We start from the raw sequence: 13,875 nt of genomic DNA on the forward strand, positions 1-13,875 counted from the left end.
CTCTCCGCAGCTGCGTCAGGAGGAGGTCGTTTCAGGAGGTGCAGTCAGGTTGAGGTTAGAGGGGGTTATACAATAACACACTTCTTCTCACTGTTTTCTCCCTGATCCAGAACCATGAATCCCGATATCCTAAAAGAGCGGCAAAAAGCCACTTTTGACGTCGAAAAACTCACCAACATTTTGGACGGCGGCGCCGAGAAGACCACAAGAAGACGAGAAATTGGTAAGTTTTTACATATCTCCTTTGCTTCCTGGGAGTCCTGCCTGCCTGTTGTGGTTACTTTCGACACTATAAAACGTGATGTGCTGATGGTAATGATGATATTTGCTAAGAAAAAGAGTGTTGTAAGGGGGATGTTGAGCAAACCAAACGATGCTTTCATCGCTAACGTTAGCTAGCAGCAGCAGCTCTGTCCAGAAGCGCCTATCTCTGTGGCATATGCCAGTTAAGTTAGGTGACTTTGTGATGTACTGCTGCCGCCCTTCTACTGGCTAATTGCACTTTTAAGGCTAAACAGTAAGCCATATGACACCATGGATGTATTATAAGAACTCCTCTTCATACATCCATGTATGGCACTCCTGCACTGCCACATGCCACTTCCTGCCACTGGCTCACGACGATTCTAACTGTCATGTGGCGCTGCTGTGTCACACGGACAGTACTGTTGTTCTACTGGCATATGACACTGTCCACTAAAGTTGTTAACTTAGTGTTTAACTTTTAGTAAGAATCTCTTATTTATATTGGTTGATACCATATCACTTCCAGTTATGTAAGCTAGCTACCGCTAATTAACGATTAACGTTATGCTGCTTTATTCTTCTTCTGGCAAAACACAACGTACAGTGCAGAGCAAGCCATTTAAAAAACCTGAAGTTTAATATGTGTCAAAGTCTTTTCAAGTGCCATTTGGACCAAAGTGTATCTTTGTGTGCAAATGCACCTTTGAAAACACGTAGCCTATTTTATACATGTCTCTATACATTCTCAAGTCAGCAACCAGCTACTAGTAAAGTTTGTCCAGTCTGAGGTGCAGAGTTTTATACCAAAGTCCACTACTGTGGCTATGTTAAGGCTTGCTCCTATCAAACATTGTTATGGTGCTGCCATGCTGCAAAAACAGAAACAAGCTCTGACATGGCCCTCAGTGGTTAAGTCCTTCAAAAGGATCTGAGGGCTCAGCTGAACTTAAACCTCCTCCCCAAATGAGACAGTCTAGCATCAAACAGACTAATCCCATTTTGGTGATTTAGACACACACACACACACACACATACACATACGTTTACTATACATTTACTACAGTAGTGCCTGATGAAAACCTGAATGCAAATACATCACGATCACATGATTTCCATGTGTACAAAGACTGCCAGAACAGTCCATTGAACAAATGATTATTGTACAGTGTGCAGTGAATTACAAGATGCTGAGGGAGCAAAGGAGACTTTGAAATGACACAGGCCTTTTAAATTACAGTAACAGTCAAAAGTTTGGACACACCTTTCCATTTACTTGAATGAGAAAGTGTGTCTAAACTTGGTACTGTTGTATACGATGCATTTGGTCTCGAAATGTGGACTTTTGGAGGATCTATCCCCTGAATGGGGGCACAGCTGTTGGACTCTACTTGTATGTACACATTCACAAGCTTTGATTAGAGTTTTTCAAATGTCCAGTTAAAGATTTATAATATATAGGTCTTGATTTTGTTGTTTAGACTGAAGCAGCTGTATAGACTGAAAGATACATCCCTAATTCAATTTCCACTATCCGCTGTAGAATCAATGGTCCTCAGCGACCCGGACTTTCAGGAGGAAGACCCAAACTTCCTGTCCCGCAGCGAGCGCTATGACCAGGCTATTAGAAAGAGTGCCCAAATGATCCTGAAGCTCAGAGAGTATGGCATTGCAGACCCGGAGGAGATCTACTGCTATAAGAGGTATGTGGTAAAGGAATCGACATGTGAGGCCACAAACTGTAAATCAAAATAGGTCTGTGTGATGGTAAGGCTGAGGGAGTGCAGCCCACACACAGTCTAAACCTGCTGTTACTTACGAGAGACAAAGCGGACACGAAAAGCCTGCCGGACAATAGGATTACGTCCTTTGAAATGCTGGTAGACTCAAAATAAGGTCTCATGTATTTAAAATTTTATGCTCTGACAAATTTTGGCTCAAATTTAGCTCATTGATTTGAATATGGGAATTTTGTCACAAGGATATACAGTAGTGAGACCTACTGTCACTAAAAAAATAGCCTGTTAAATGCCTTCAGTTGCTTAGCAAGCGATTGAAGGTTATTCCAGTGGTTTCTGTTTGTTTTTTGTCTTTAGTTCGATGCAAAGCATTATGGTCTTATATAATGGAGGTAACAGTGGAGGAGTAGTGAGTTTCACATATAATGAGAGTCACTCACAATTATGGGAGCTCACCTTTTTTGTTCAAGTTTAATAGAGGGAAGTAATGAACACTGAACTGTTGTTTTCCACACACTTTGTGTACTTAGGCAGACACTTATTATACTTTTATACATCATAACTACATGCGTCTAATAAAAAGCAATTTCTTATGATCTCTGTCAGATAAAAGTACTATCAGGATCAAAGGTGTGTAAGTCATCAAATACACCGACTGTATGTGTTAGACATGTTTTGACTGTAATACTACTTTATGGCCGTAATCAAATAATATACCAGGATTGTTCATTAACTGATATGCAGTGTACAAATTTACTAATGTTAGTTTCAAATATGAAAGGGTGTCATGACACAGATTGGGTCTGCTATACTTGTGGTGTGTAATGATATGAACATCCAGCTTTATTCTCCCTGTTGATAATTATGAGTCTCTTTCTACAAAAGGGCCCCATATGGTGAAGCATTTTCATATGGTGAACAATAACCTGCACCATAAATATTCAGTGATAATGCAAAGTCCAAATAATCATTTGAATTTACCTATGGGGAAAATGTGCATTATAGATTGTAGATTGACCAACTATCTGTGTCGTCAAGTGTAGAGTGAGTAAATTCAGCTGGAGCAAAGTTCATCATGATTAAAAGTGTGTCAGAGGGTATGTTTCCTCCCAGCTTTCACTAGCTGTACACAGTAATACAATGTAAAAGACGGGTTAAAGTCCACATGCACCATGGCTTGTTTCAGGCATAGAGCAGTTTCAAATTCATATAATACTTAATTCAATATGTTGTACACATTTCCCCCAGGACAAGTTTTCAGGTTCACAAATCTTTTCTTGCTTTAATCCCTGAATAGACTACATGAAGTACCTTCACATGTGGATCACATTAATACTTCTTGTACTTTGTTGGTCCTCTTGAGGAGTGCATGATTGTAGGATGGGAAAACTTAATCCCAGGAGTCATTTGATCAATTTCCAGAAAGAAGCCTTAAAAGGGAATGTAAGAAAGAAAAATATGTTCATGCAGTCCCTCATCCGGGAGACATTTTATCTTTTCTGAAAGTTACGTTTTTTGCAGACAGAGAGGCGAAATGTCAAAGTTGTGAAAACAGGTAACTAAATTGTATGTGCGAGATAAACTTGGACTTTATCCATAAAAGTCACTTTGCCTTCCAGGGCTTCCTTAACACAGTGATGTTACACAACATTTGAGTAGCAGCAAGTCTGAACTTCAGTTTTTTACCTTCCCTTCACGCAGTATGGTTGGAGGCAACCACATTGAGGCAGTGGGGCTGCACTTTGTCATGTTCCTCCCAACCCTGTACAGCCAGTGTGACCCTCAGCAGTCCAGGAAATGGTTACCTCTGGCAGAGTCCTTCCAGGCCGTGGGCACATACGCCCAAACTGAGATGGGTCACGGTCAGTCCTGGACTTAGCCCTTAACTCACTGACTTGCTTGTTGTTTAAGGCCTTCAGGCACAACTTCATTGCGCTATTATAAAATGGCAAACATTGACATTGCACTGTTTCCCACAGAATTAGACTAGGTAATTAATGTGAAACACTGCAGTTGTTAATATACCTGGGCAGCCCGCCCAAGTAAAGTCTATATGTGGGAAACATTGTGTTGTTGATTTAGCCAAAAAGGTTTTTGGATGATGGAAAAAAGGCCCATTTGAAGCAGGTTTGGAGTGGATCCGGTGATTTCTTGTATGTGTTTGACAGATCCAAATTATGTTGAAAATCTGAAGTAGTTGCGTGTTTGTCCTGATGATTGTTCCAACTAGAGATAGCTGTAGCTGCGTTATTAACATTGCTCCTCTAGTAGTTTTCCCTTACACCTTCAGGATTAGTAGTATCTTATATTAGTTCGTTTTGTCTTGTCTATCCCGAAACATTTTCCCATCAACATTAGTTAGTTCGTTCTACTGCTTTCCTGCTCACAACTCTCTCATTCCCCCTTTATGTAATGAGTATTCACTGATGACACATGAAGCTTGTGTGCATTTTGATTGCTGTGATTTAATTGATTGATTGTCTTGATTTTTGCAGATGATGAACTTCCAATTATTTCTAATCAGTAATGTAGTCGTAATTACCTTCCATGTCTCTGGTTCAGCCATTGAAAACTCAAGAGACCAGAAGGCAGTGTGAGGTACGATGAGGCGGTTGTGCTTGTGTGTGAATTGGTTGGTAGTGTAGACTGGATAAAACTGGACAGAAAATGAATTGTATTTTTCATGCAGTCTTACACAGAAAGTAAGAGAAGATGCACACGGTGTTGCAGAAGTATGTGATAACAAGTCGAGGTCTTACTTCCAACAGAATATCCTTTTTGTAATCTGAGAGGCCGAGAAATCTGTGGCGAGAGAGAATGTAGGCCAAGCCAAGCTATTGTTGGTTGCCTCTCTGTAACAAAGACATGCGGATGTTATTATGAATTTGTGTTTCATCCATGCAGAGCCACATTGAAAGATCAGAAGTAATGGCCTTGTCCTCACTAATGGACATATTATTCATATTTTGACAGGTTTTGGGCCAACACTGTTCCAAAGCACTAGAGTATCATGTATGTCATGACCTGATGTGACCGCTGTTCTTATTCCTACTCTATCCCTGCATGTTGGGTGTGTGTTATCACTTAAATACTAAAATTAACTTACCTACCTATTATTATCTACCAAGTCTTAATTTTAGTGCCCAAAAAAAACCATGTCAGTATATCTGTTATCAATGCTGTCATGTATGTAGTGATAAAGCAATAAAGAGATGAATAGGACCAATTTCCAATTATTGGTCCACCTAAACATTTTTGGTGACTTTTCAAATTGTATGTTTCCAGACTAGAAGAACATCCAGGTAGTGAAGAACAAGACATTTGTTACCACTTGATGTAAAGAAATGCAACAGGGAGCCAAATCCTGCAAAAACCAAATTACTGTAAATATTTGAGGTATTAAAACGCACATACGCAGCTATTGAAGACAAGAGTTCAATTGAATTTCAACAAATGGAGCCAAATTATGACTGAATGATCAAATCAGCGGTTCCAATATGCATGACATGCTCACAAGCTGTTTTAATTTGTCTTTGTCACCTCCGTCTTTACTGCCTGCTTATATAACCTCTGTCTTTTATATTCAAACAACATTCTCTCTTTATTCATCTACACTAACATTGGCATAAACTTTCCATAAAATGGCTTCCATCAAAAAAAATTCCCTCCATCTCTTCCATCTTCCTCCTTTCCTTTTTTCTGCATTACTACCTGCTTTTCTTTTCCGTTTGCCCCTGTCCTGCGTGGCCTAGCTGTGTGCACCCGGACAGGCCAGAGCCCTTGGATCTCCATCTGGGGATGTTCCTGCCCACACTGCTCAACCAGGCCACCCCAGAGCAAATGGACCGTTTCTTCATGCCCGCCTGGAACCTAGAGATCATCGGCACCTACGCTCAGACTGAGATGGGCCACGGTAAAATGAACAGAGCAGTCCAAAGTCCACGTCCTGTTTTGCACAAGGCACTGTTTTTTTTTTTTTTTTAAATGAACAGCGATTGTTTGGTTCCTTTATCATTGCCGTCGCCAATTAACCCTCGAATTGTGCATTAACGATAATGTTTAGAGAGGTGGTACTTTAATGCAGGCTGGTGCTACATTTTTTTAAGATTGCAGTAGTTCCCATTCTTCAGTTAAAACAAATGTTATAATAATTGTTTCACACCCAAACCTGTTGAGTGTGCCGCTAGCTGTTGAGCTCCCTCACCACCAGCCTGCATCAGATAACCCTCCAAGACCATCGACCCTCTCCCGCTCTCTTACCGGCCCCCTTCTTCATGTGTTTTTGACAGAACCGTTGCCTTCACTAACACTCATAGATTGTCTTAGCACGGGCTGAGATCTGTCTTTGGCTACAGACCAGGGGTACCGTTTCACAAACGATTGTCACTCACAAATTGCAGATAAATTGTGAGTCCTGCAGTCCTCTCGCATGCTAATGCATAAGTGGCAAGCATGGTGTTTCTTTTGATTAATTAAATGTGTCCAAATTAACTGAAGGGGGGAATTAATCACATGTTGCATGTTGCAAATTTGGTGAAACGGTCCCCAGCATAGCAACACACATTCCAGCTTGAACAGGCTGAAAACTGATTAAAGATGCAACGATGAGTCCGTTAAACGATTAGTCGATCGGGAGATAATTAATTGCAAACTATTTTACTCATTTACGGCATTTTTAAGAAAAAATGCTCTGGTTCCAGCTTCTTAAATGTCACTATTTTCTGGTGTTTTTTTTGTCCTCTATTACAGTAAACTGAATATCTTTGGGTTGTGGACTGTTGGTCATGACATTTTAGGTTGTATCTCGGGCTTTGGGGAAACAGTGATCGACATTTTTCATCGATTAATCAGTAATGTCAGTTGCAGCCCTAAAACTGATTAGAAATAGATGCCAATTCAGAATCTGTAAGCAAATGGCATGCCTTAGTCACAGCATGAGTGTAACTGTCTTAAATGTGATTGTTATACATGTTTACAGATCTGTCAAACACCTACAAGGTGCACTTTGCTCCTTTTTATGTTTGAATTCTTTCAAGTGGCCTCATCCATTTTTGTTTTTCATTGAAAAGAGTTTTTCTATTTACACATAATCCATATTCTCAATGACTAACCATGTTTCCATTATCCTATTAGATGTTTTGAGTTATTTTTTGATTGTATGATTGATGCTTGAGTATTATTACATAGTACCGTAGGATGAATTGATTAATCTCCAGCCAGTAGTCTTAATGTCTCCATCACTGAGTAATCATTCATTCTTGCTTTTTCCACTGTCTACTCTGTATCTGTGTGTTGTGTGTGAACGTGTTTGGTGGGCTTTGATATGTTGTCTTTCTCTAGGTACCCACCTCAGAGGACTGGAGACCACCGCCACATATGATCCAGCCACACAGGAGTTTGTCATGAACAGTCCCACAGTCAGCTCCATCAAATGGTGGCCGGGAGGACGTGAGTACATTAGAAGTCATTTCTGCAGCCTGGAATTAACATATTGTGTCGGAATTCCCATGAACATAAATAAGGAACACTGACACTGTCAGACATCAGAGCAGAGGAAGGTTCCATTATCAGCACAATAATAATAATTTTCTTTTCTTATCAGCTGATAATTGAAACCTCATTGATATAGAACAAACTAGTTTTAATGCCTCACTCTCTCTCTTTCTAGTTGGAAAGACCTCAAACCATGCCATAGTCCTAGCCCAGCTTTATACTCAGGGAAAGTGCCATGGCCTGCACGCATTCATCGTAAACATCCGTGATATGAGCACACATCAACCGCTTCCAGGTAACTAACCGCTGTCTGTGATGTCTCTCTGGATGTGGTTTTTGTGGTAAAGTCAGTCCTCATCTTTCTTCCGTTGCTGTGTCTGTCTTACTCTCTCTGTCTTCCTCTCTCACACTCTTTTAGGTATTGTGGTTGGAGACATTGGCCCCAAGTTTGGCTTTAATGAAGTTGACAACGGCTTCCTTAAACTAGAGAACGTACGAATCCCTCGGGATAACATGCTGATGAAATACGCCAAGGTGATGTCACATTAGTTGTTGATCCTATAAAGAAAGCATTGGTTTCCCCTGAGGGCAGATGTGTTTAAGGAGCTTTTTAAGTTGATGAGATGCCTTCACCAAAGGGTGTTTCCACCACTGCCTGTCTGTTTGATACTAATTTGTGTAACACATGCTGAGATAATGTAATCTAGTATTTGCAGATATTTTAAAAGCTACATGAAGACATGCATCCTGTGTTTCTATGTACCAAATAAGGAATGATTGCTTAATTACATTCACAAGTGTCTGATGACTGTCATGTGTTAATACTCCCTTATCCATGCATGATATTTGCTAATACTAAGTATGACACATTGTTTCATGATGATGATGATGATGATGCAAGCAGTGCAAGTGTAGAATATTTGGAGTGCATGTATAAAATATCCTGATTATGTCCTGCCAACATACTGCAAGGTTTTAAAAACAATCCTGTGGAGGATTTAGTGATGGTATATTAAGAGTAGGACTGATGTTCTTGGAGGATCTGCATGCAGACTGATTCTCTTTTCTCCACTAGGTGGAGCCAGATGGAACTTATCTGAAGCCGCCCAGTGCCAAGCTGACTTACGGCACCATGGTTTTCGTACGCTCCATGATCGTACGCGAGTCAGCTCGGGCCCTCTCCAAGGCCTGCACCATCGCCATCCGTTACAGTGCCGTTCGTCACCAGTCTGAAATGCGGCCGGGGTCAGTCATGACAAACGAGTGCACAGAGCCACTTTAGCAATTGGCTGCATTAACACTGCATAACTCATAGAAGTTGCAAGCAAAACAAATACATGCTTAAGATCATTCATGAGAGTGGAAAACACATTCATGAGAGTTATTTATGAAACTGCTATGACGTGTGTTTTTATAGTTATGTTTATATAATGATTTGATCTCTCACCACATCCTTGTGTATCAATGGGAAACTGAAAAGTCAAAGCTGCGTGTTTCTGTCCTGCAGAGAGCCAGAGCCCCAGATCATCGACTACCAGACGCAGCAGTATAAGCTGTTCCCTCTGCTGGCTATGGCCTATGCCTTCAGTTCTGTCGGACAGTACATGTACCAGACCTACCACCGCATCACTGGAGACATCAACCAGGGGGACTTCAGTGAACTGCCTGAGGTACTGAGTGGAGATACGGTACACACGTACTGTCTCGAATGAGAGTTAAACGTGTGGCTGGTTGACTGTCTGATAATCTCACAGATTACACTCTTTACTATCTTCAGTTGCTTGCACCATTTTGTTGTGGTAATCAAGACCTGCAACTTCTAATCACTTGATGTGGACTGTTTGAAATAATTTCATATTTTCAAAGCTCTGAGTCATATTTATCTGTTTAAGTATAATTTTCACCCAGCGTTCAGGCTTGCAGGAAGCTATTTTCAACCTCTTCACCCTCCCATCTACAGCTCCATGCCTTGTCCGCGGGTCTGAAGGCCTTCACCACATGGGAAACTAACGCCGCCATCGAGGTTTGCCGCATGTCATGCGGTGGACACGGCTACTCTCGCAGCAGCGCCTTGCCAGACATTTACGTCTCGTTCACCCCCACCTGCACCTATGAGGGAGAAAACACAGTCATGATGCTGCAGACCGCAAGGTACGTCATCGCATGTGACACCTCGCCAGGACCAAGTTCCCAGCCTGCCGAGCTCTTAAACAAAGTCTGACACAAACGCACACTAGAAATGCCTTTTGTGGCATATATTGTGCTCATACAGTAGGATGGATGTTTTGTCACATACTTAAACAGAATGAGAGCGTGACAGAAACAAACACAGACACACACAGACATAAACATACTCCGACTCAGCAGCTCTACCGTGCCACAAAAACAGGGGACACACCCACGCTTCTCCCACAACAAAAACAAACACGAGTCACATTTTATATCCCTAGATAAAGTTCAGTAGTTCCATTTCAGAAACCTATTATGTGATATTTTGTCCTTTTTTGAAGGGATATCGTTTTCCTGGCAGGCATGTGGGAACATTTCTTGAAATTTTCAATCACACAATGATCTTGTACCTGAACATGAAGGACACACACAAAGCGCAAGGGTGTCGTGATGAATGGGAATGAATGAATAGGTTGATATATGACACCAGACTTGTTGGTTAAAAAGGATTAAAACGAGGTAGAGTGGCATGGAAATACCATACCTGTGGGTGTGTTCTCATACTTTGTCCGTGCAGATACCTGGTGAAGAGCTACCGTCAGGCCAAAGAAGGCCAGCAGCTGAGCGGCATTGTGTCGTACTTGAATGAAGCAGACCATCGGAGAGTCCAGCCCCAGCCTGTCGCTGCAAGACCAACCGTGGTGGACATCAATGACCTGGCTAGCCTGGTGGAGATCTACAAACTACGAGCTGCCACGTAAGACACAAAAGCTGCAGAGAAGAAAATGACCTGAATTTAACTTGAACTGTCGTCTATGTTTTCAGTTCTGGTAAAATATTTAATGATATTCATTATTTTCCATATTTGCATAGGACACATTTTTGATTAGCATTTTGATGAATTTTTTTTTTTTGAAGCAGTTATGTATTATGTTAGTCAAAACTACAACTGTCACCATTAATCACCCTGATTGTCTCTTTGCCAGAGCATCTGCCTAAATCCGCTATTCTCTGCTGTCAACCATATTTCTGCCTTTGTTCTTTCCACCGTCTGACATGATACGCCGTCCCGATCACATCCTTGCAAATACTGTCAGCCTTAGTCACATCTACATCTACTTGGCAGTCAGTGTCTGAGCCAGTCTGCTGAACAAAATGTGGCCTTCAAGTTGAGACATCTAGAGGGATGAAAGGCAAAGACGATTGTTTGTTCAGCAGTCGTTTCTCTCTGTGTTTCTACTAAAGCCCCCCTTTAAAATTTTCTTCATTTGAAAAATATAGATTTAATTGTTGATTAGGTGATTTGAGAAAGGACATTCTTTTTCAATAAAAATAGGTGCTACTGTGTTTTTAAGATACAGCCCAAAGTCAAAGATGAATATATTTGCATGTCAAGCTGGGGAGGTATAGAGTGTCTTTTTATGTTTTTACTTCATTTGTAGTAATGATGCCTCTGATTAATGCAGATTCTGTGTCTGTTTGTAGTCTAGTGGAGCTGGCAGCTAAGAGCATCCAGCAGGAGCTGCAGCGCAGGAAGAGTCAGGAGGATGCCTGGAACAACAGCGCTATCGACCTGGTCAGAGCCTCAGATGTAAGTTCACTTCTGTCTGTGTACGTGTGTGTGTGTGTGTGTGTGTGTGTGTGTGTGTGTGTGTGTGTGTGTTTACTTGAATTCTAAAGTGAATTATATTTAACCGTAGACCAGGAACCAGTATTTAAAAAAAGCAGAGTTGAAACAGTGCTGTGCCGTCCCGGCCAACCTTCTATTATTGTCCTGTTGGCGCACAATTGAAATAAAATTCTTTGCATCCAAATACATCAGTCTACCATAGAGCTCTAACTGAGCATCATTAACACTATTCATTTAATATTGTCAAGTCAAAGAACAAATTTAAAAAGAATCTTTCACTGCCATGCATTGCTTATCTTATATATACATATATTTGATTTCTCATCTTTTTATGTCAGATAAAATTCAGAGCAAACCTACATAAACCAGGTTGTAGCAATAAGACATTTTACAATCAGATATTTTCATAGCTTTCTATAGCTTTGAAAACTCAAAAGATTCATGTTGGATTAAAGATTTTAAAGATTCATGCTGAGGTCTCAACCTCAGTCTCACTCAGTCTCCTTGTTTCTTTTTCCTTTCTCTTTCTTTCTCAGTTGTTTTTCTGAATCTCTTGAATTAATCTCTGCGTCCTCCTGTTTTTTTGTTTCCAGGCTCACTGTCACTATGTTGTTGTGAAGCTCTTCACTGACAAGCTGGGTGAGATCGGCGACACGGCCATACACTCAGTGCTGTCAACCCTGGCTCTGCTCTACGCTCTCAATGGCATCACAAAGAACTCTGGAGACTTCCTACAGGTGAAAATGATTATAACATATAAAAACAGCATGGTCCACAGTCTGTGGTTGGTTTTTTTCCTACTTGGAATTCGTGCTTGTTGCACATATTTGCGTGTACAAAGCTGAAAATGATTTGCATACTCTCCAAACTGGCGGCCGACAGTTTCGCTGTCTGCTCACTTATGAAAGCCTCAATTGCCTCTTTGTTCGCTAGTGAGCAAAATGGAGTCTTTGTGTGCTGGATCTGTATGACTCAGTGGCTGGTGTCTGTTTTTGTTGTGTTTTAAAAAAAAAAAAAAGGCAATTTAGATTTTGGCTTATCAGGTGAGCTTTCATTTGAACATGACAGAAGATGTCATACTCGCTCTGAAACCAGAAACTTCACCCACTGTCTCTACTGTCCACTACTACGACTGTGTTTCCTCACCGCCCAGGCAGTTGAGTACAATCCAGCAGCACATTCTAATCCACGTCTCCATCTGTTTCATTTCAGGCTGGACTGATAAATGTGCCCCAGGTGCTGCAGATTTCTGTCCGTATTAAGGAGCTGCTGTCTCAGCTGAGGCCCAACGCTGTGGCGCTGGTAGATGCCTTTGATATCCATGACAAGAAGCTGAATTCAGTCCTGGGACGATACGACGGGAACGTTTACGAGAACATGTTCGAATGGGCTCGCCGTTCACCCCTAAACTCCACAGAGGTCAGCCGGGGTCACCGGGGTGAAACAATAGTAGTGACAAAATAATTCTCTTGAGTCTCAATAAAGTAGCATTTTTATATTTTATATCAGTTTTTGAGATGAGCATTTATTATACTGATCAAGTTCTTACACCGGTCAAGTCAAGAAGACGGTGTTTGTGATTGTATATGCATGTCTTTTCTTCCCCTGGTCTTGCTCATTATACTGTCTTTTCTTCTCCAGGTCCATGAGTCTTTCCACAAGTACCTGAAGCCCCTGCGGTCCAAACTGTGAGCCGACCCTCGCACCTTGATTTCCTGGCTGTGACCCTTCAACACAGCTAAAATAGGCACAATCTTAACCAGGGGTGTAACGGTACAGAGAATTCATGGTTCGGTACGTTTTTCAGTAGAGCAGAAAAAAAAAGAAAGGTAGAAAACAACATTTTGGTCCTTTTTTATTTTCAAAAATGTAAATATCCAACAACGGCTCATTGGACAAAACTATTACTGAAACAGTTTAGTTGTGCTGTAGTGGAAAACAACCTGGGACACCTGCTTACAGCTGATTTATGGTCTAACTGTATATAAAGTAGTTGAAATTAGCTCCAGCAGCTACAACAGTAACATGCTGCTCACACATCACACATTGATTAATATTGATTAATTATTCATTAATAATCTAATGATGTTGATGATAATAATCTATCAGTCAGAGGGACCAAACCACCACTTCTACTGAATACATTTTAACTAAATGTTTCTCTCTCAGATCTGGTTCTTATGATGTGCTGTCTGACCACATCAGAAGTCAGATGTGTTTATCGTTGTTCTGAACAGCTTCGCTCAAAGACAAAGCGAAAAGCTGACCGTCACAGAGATATCTTTTCACTACGGCGATAAAGGAGGATATTTTAATAATAGTGTTGCACTTGGTCAGTGTTATGGGTCTCTCATTTGTTGTTTTGATGGCAGTGACGCTACAGGGTAACCATGGTAACCAGGCTACCTTGGCTAAGCCGGCTAGCATACATCCATGAGCATGCTACAGCTAAGTGGTGCGCTGCCAAAACGTTCTGGGTGGAACTTCATGTTGATGTAAGTGGATTATTAAACTATTTTGACAGTAATTGTCAAGGAAAGTCACGTACTGAACCAAGCATCCTGTACCGAACGGCTCTGGACGAATACATGTACCGTTACA

The 13,875-nt window shown here is 41.1% G+C and overlaps 1 protein-coding gene across 3 annotated transcripts; it reads left to right on the forward strand.

Moving 5' to 3' along the window:
• The first annotated feature begins 12 nt into the window (after nucleotides 1-12).
• Nucleotides 13-13,607, forward strand: acox1 (acyl-CoA oxidase 1, palmitoyl). 3 transcript variants are annotated; one of them, XR_006098481.1, is made up of 15 exons: nucleotides 15-223; nucleotides 1,787-1,946; nucleotides 5,735-5,895; nucleotides 7,323-7,430; nucleotides 7,651-7,770; nucleotides 7,894-8,009; nucleotides 8,551-8,720; nucleotides 8,983-9,145; nucleotides 9,436-9,626; nucleotides 10,222-10,401; nucleotides 11,130-11,235; nucleotides 11,868-12,011; nucleotides 12,487-12,693; nucleotides 12,916-13,068; nucleotides 13,444-13,607. XR_006098481.1 is itself a non-coding variant. In XM_042424392.1 (14 exons), the coding sequence occupies exons 1-14, from the start codon at nucleotides 115-117 to the stop codon at nucleotides 12,964-12,966; spliced, it is 1,986 nt and encodes a 661-aa protein (XP_042280326.1). In that variant the 5' UTR covers nucleotides 13-114; the 3' UTR covers nucleotides 12,967-13,311. The 3 variants fall into 3 exon arrangements, 2 of the variants coding, with proteins under 2 accessions (XP_042280326.1, XP_042280318.1); XM_042424392.1 differs by lacking the exons at nucleotides 5,735-5,895; nucleotides 13,444-13,607 and adding an exon at nucleotides 3,684-3,844 and having other exon boundaries at nucleotides 13-223; nucleotides 12,916-13,311; XM_042424384.1 differs by lacking the exon at nucleotides 13,444-13,607 and having other exon boundaries at nucleotides 12,916-13,311.
• The last annotated feature ends 268 nt before the right edge of the window (nucleotides 13,608-13,875 follow it).

Source organism: Thunnus maccoyii, chromosome 2, assembly GCF_910596095.1.
Source record: "Thunnus maccoyii chromosome 2, fThuMac1.1, whole genome shotgun sequence".
NCBI lineage: Eukaryota > Metazoa > Chordata > Actinopteri > Scombriformes > Scombridae > Thunnus > Thunnus maccoyii.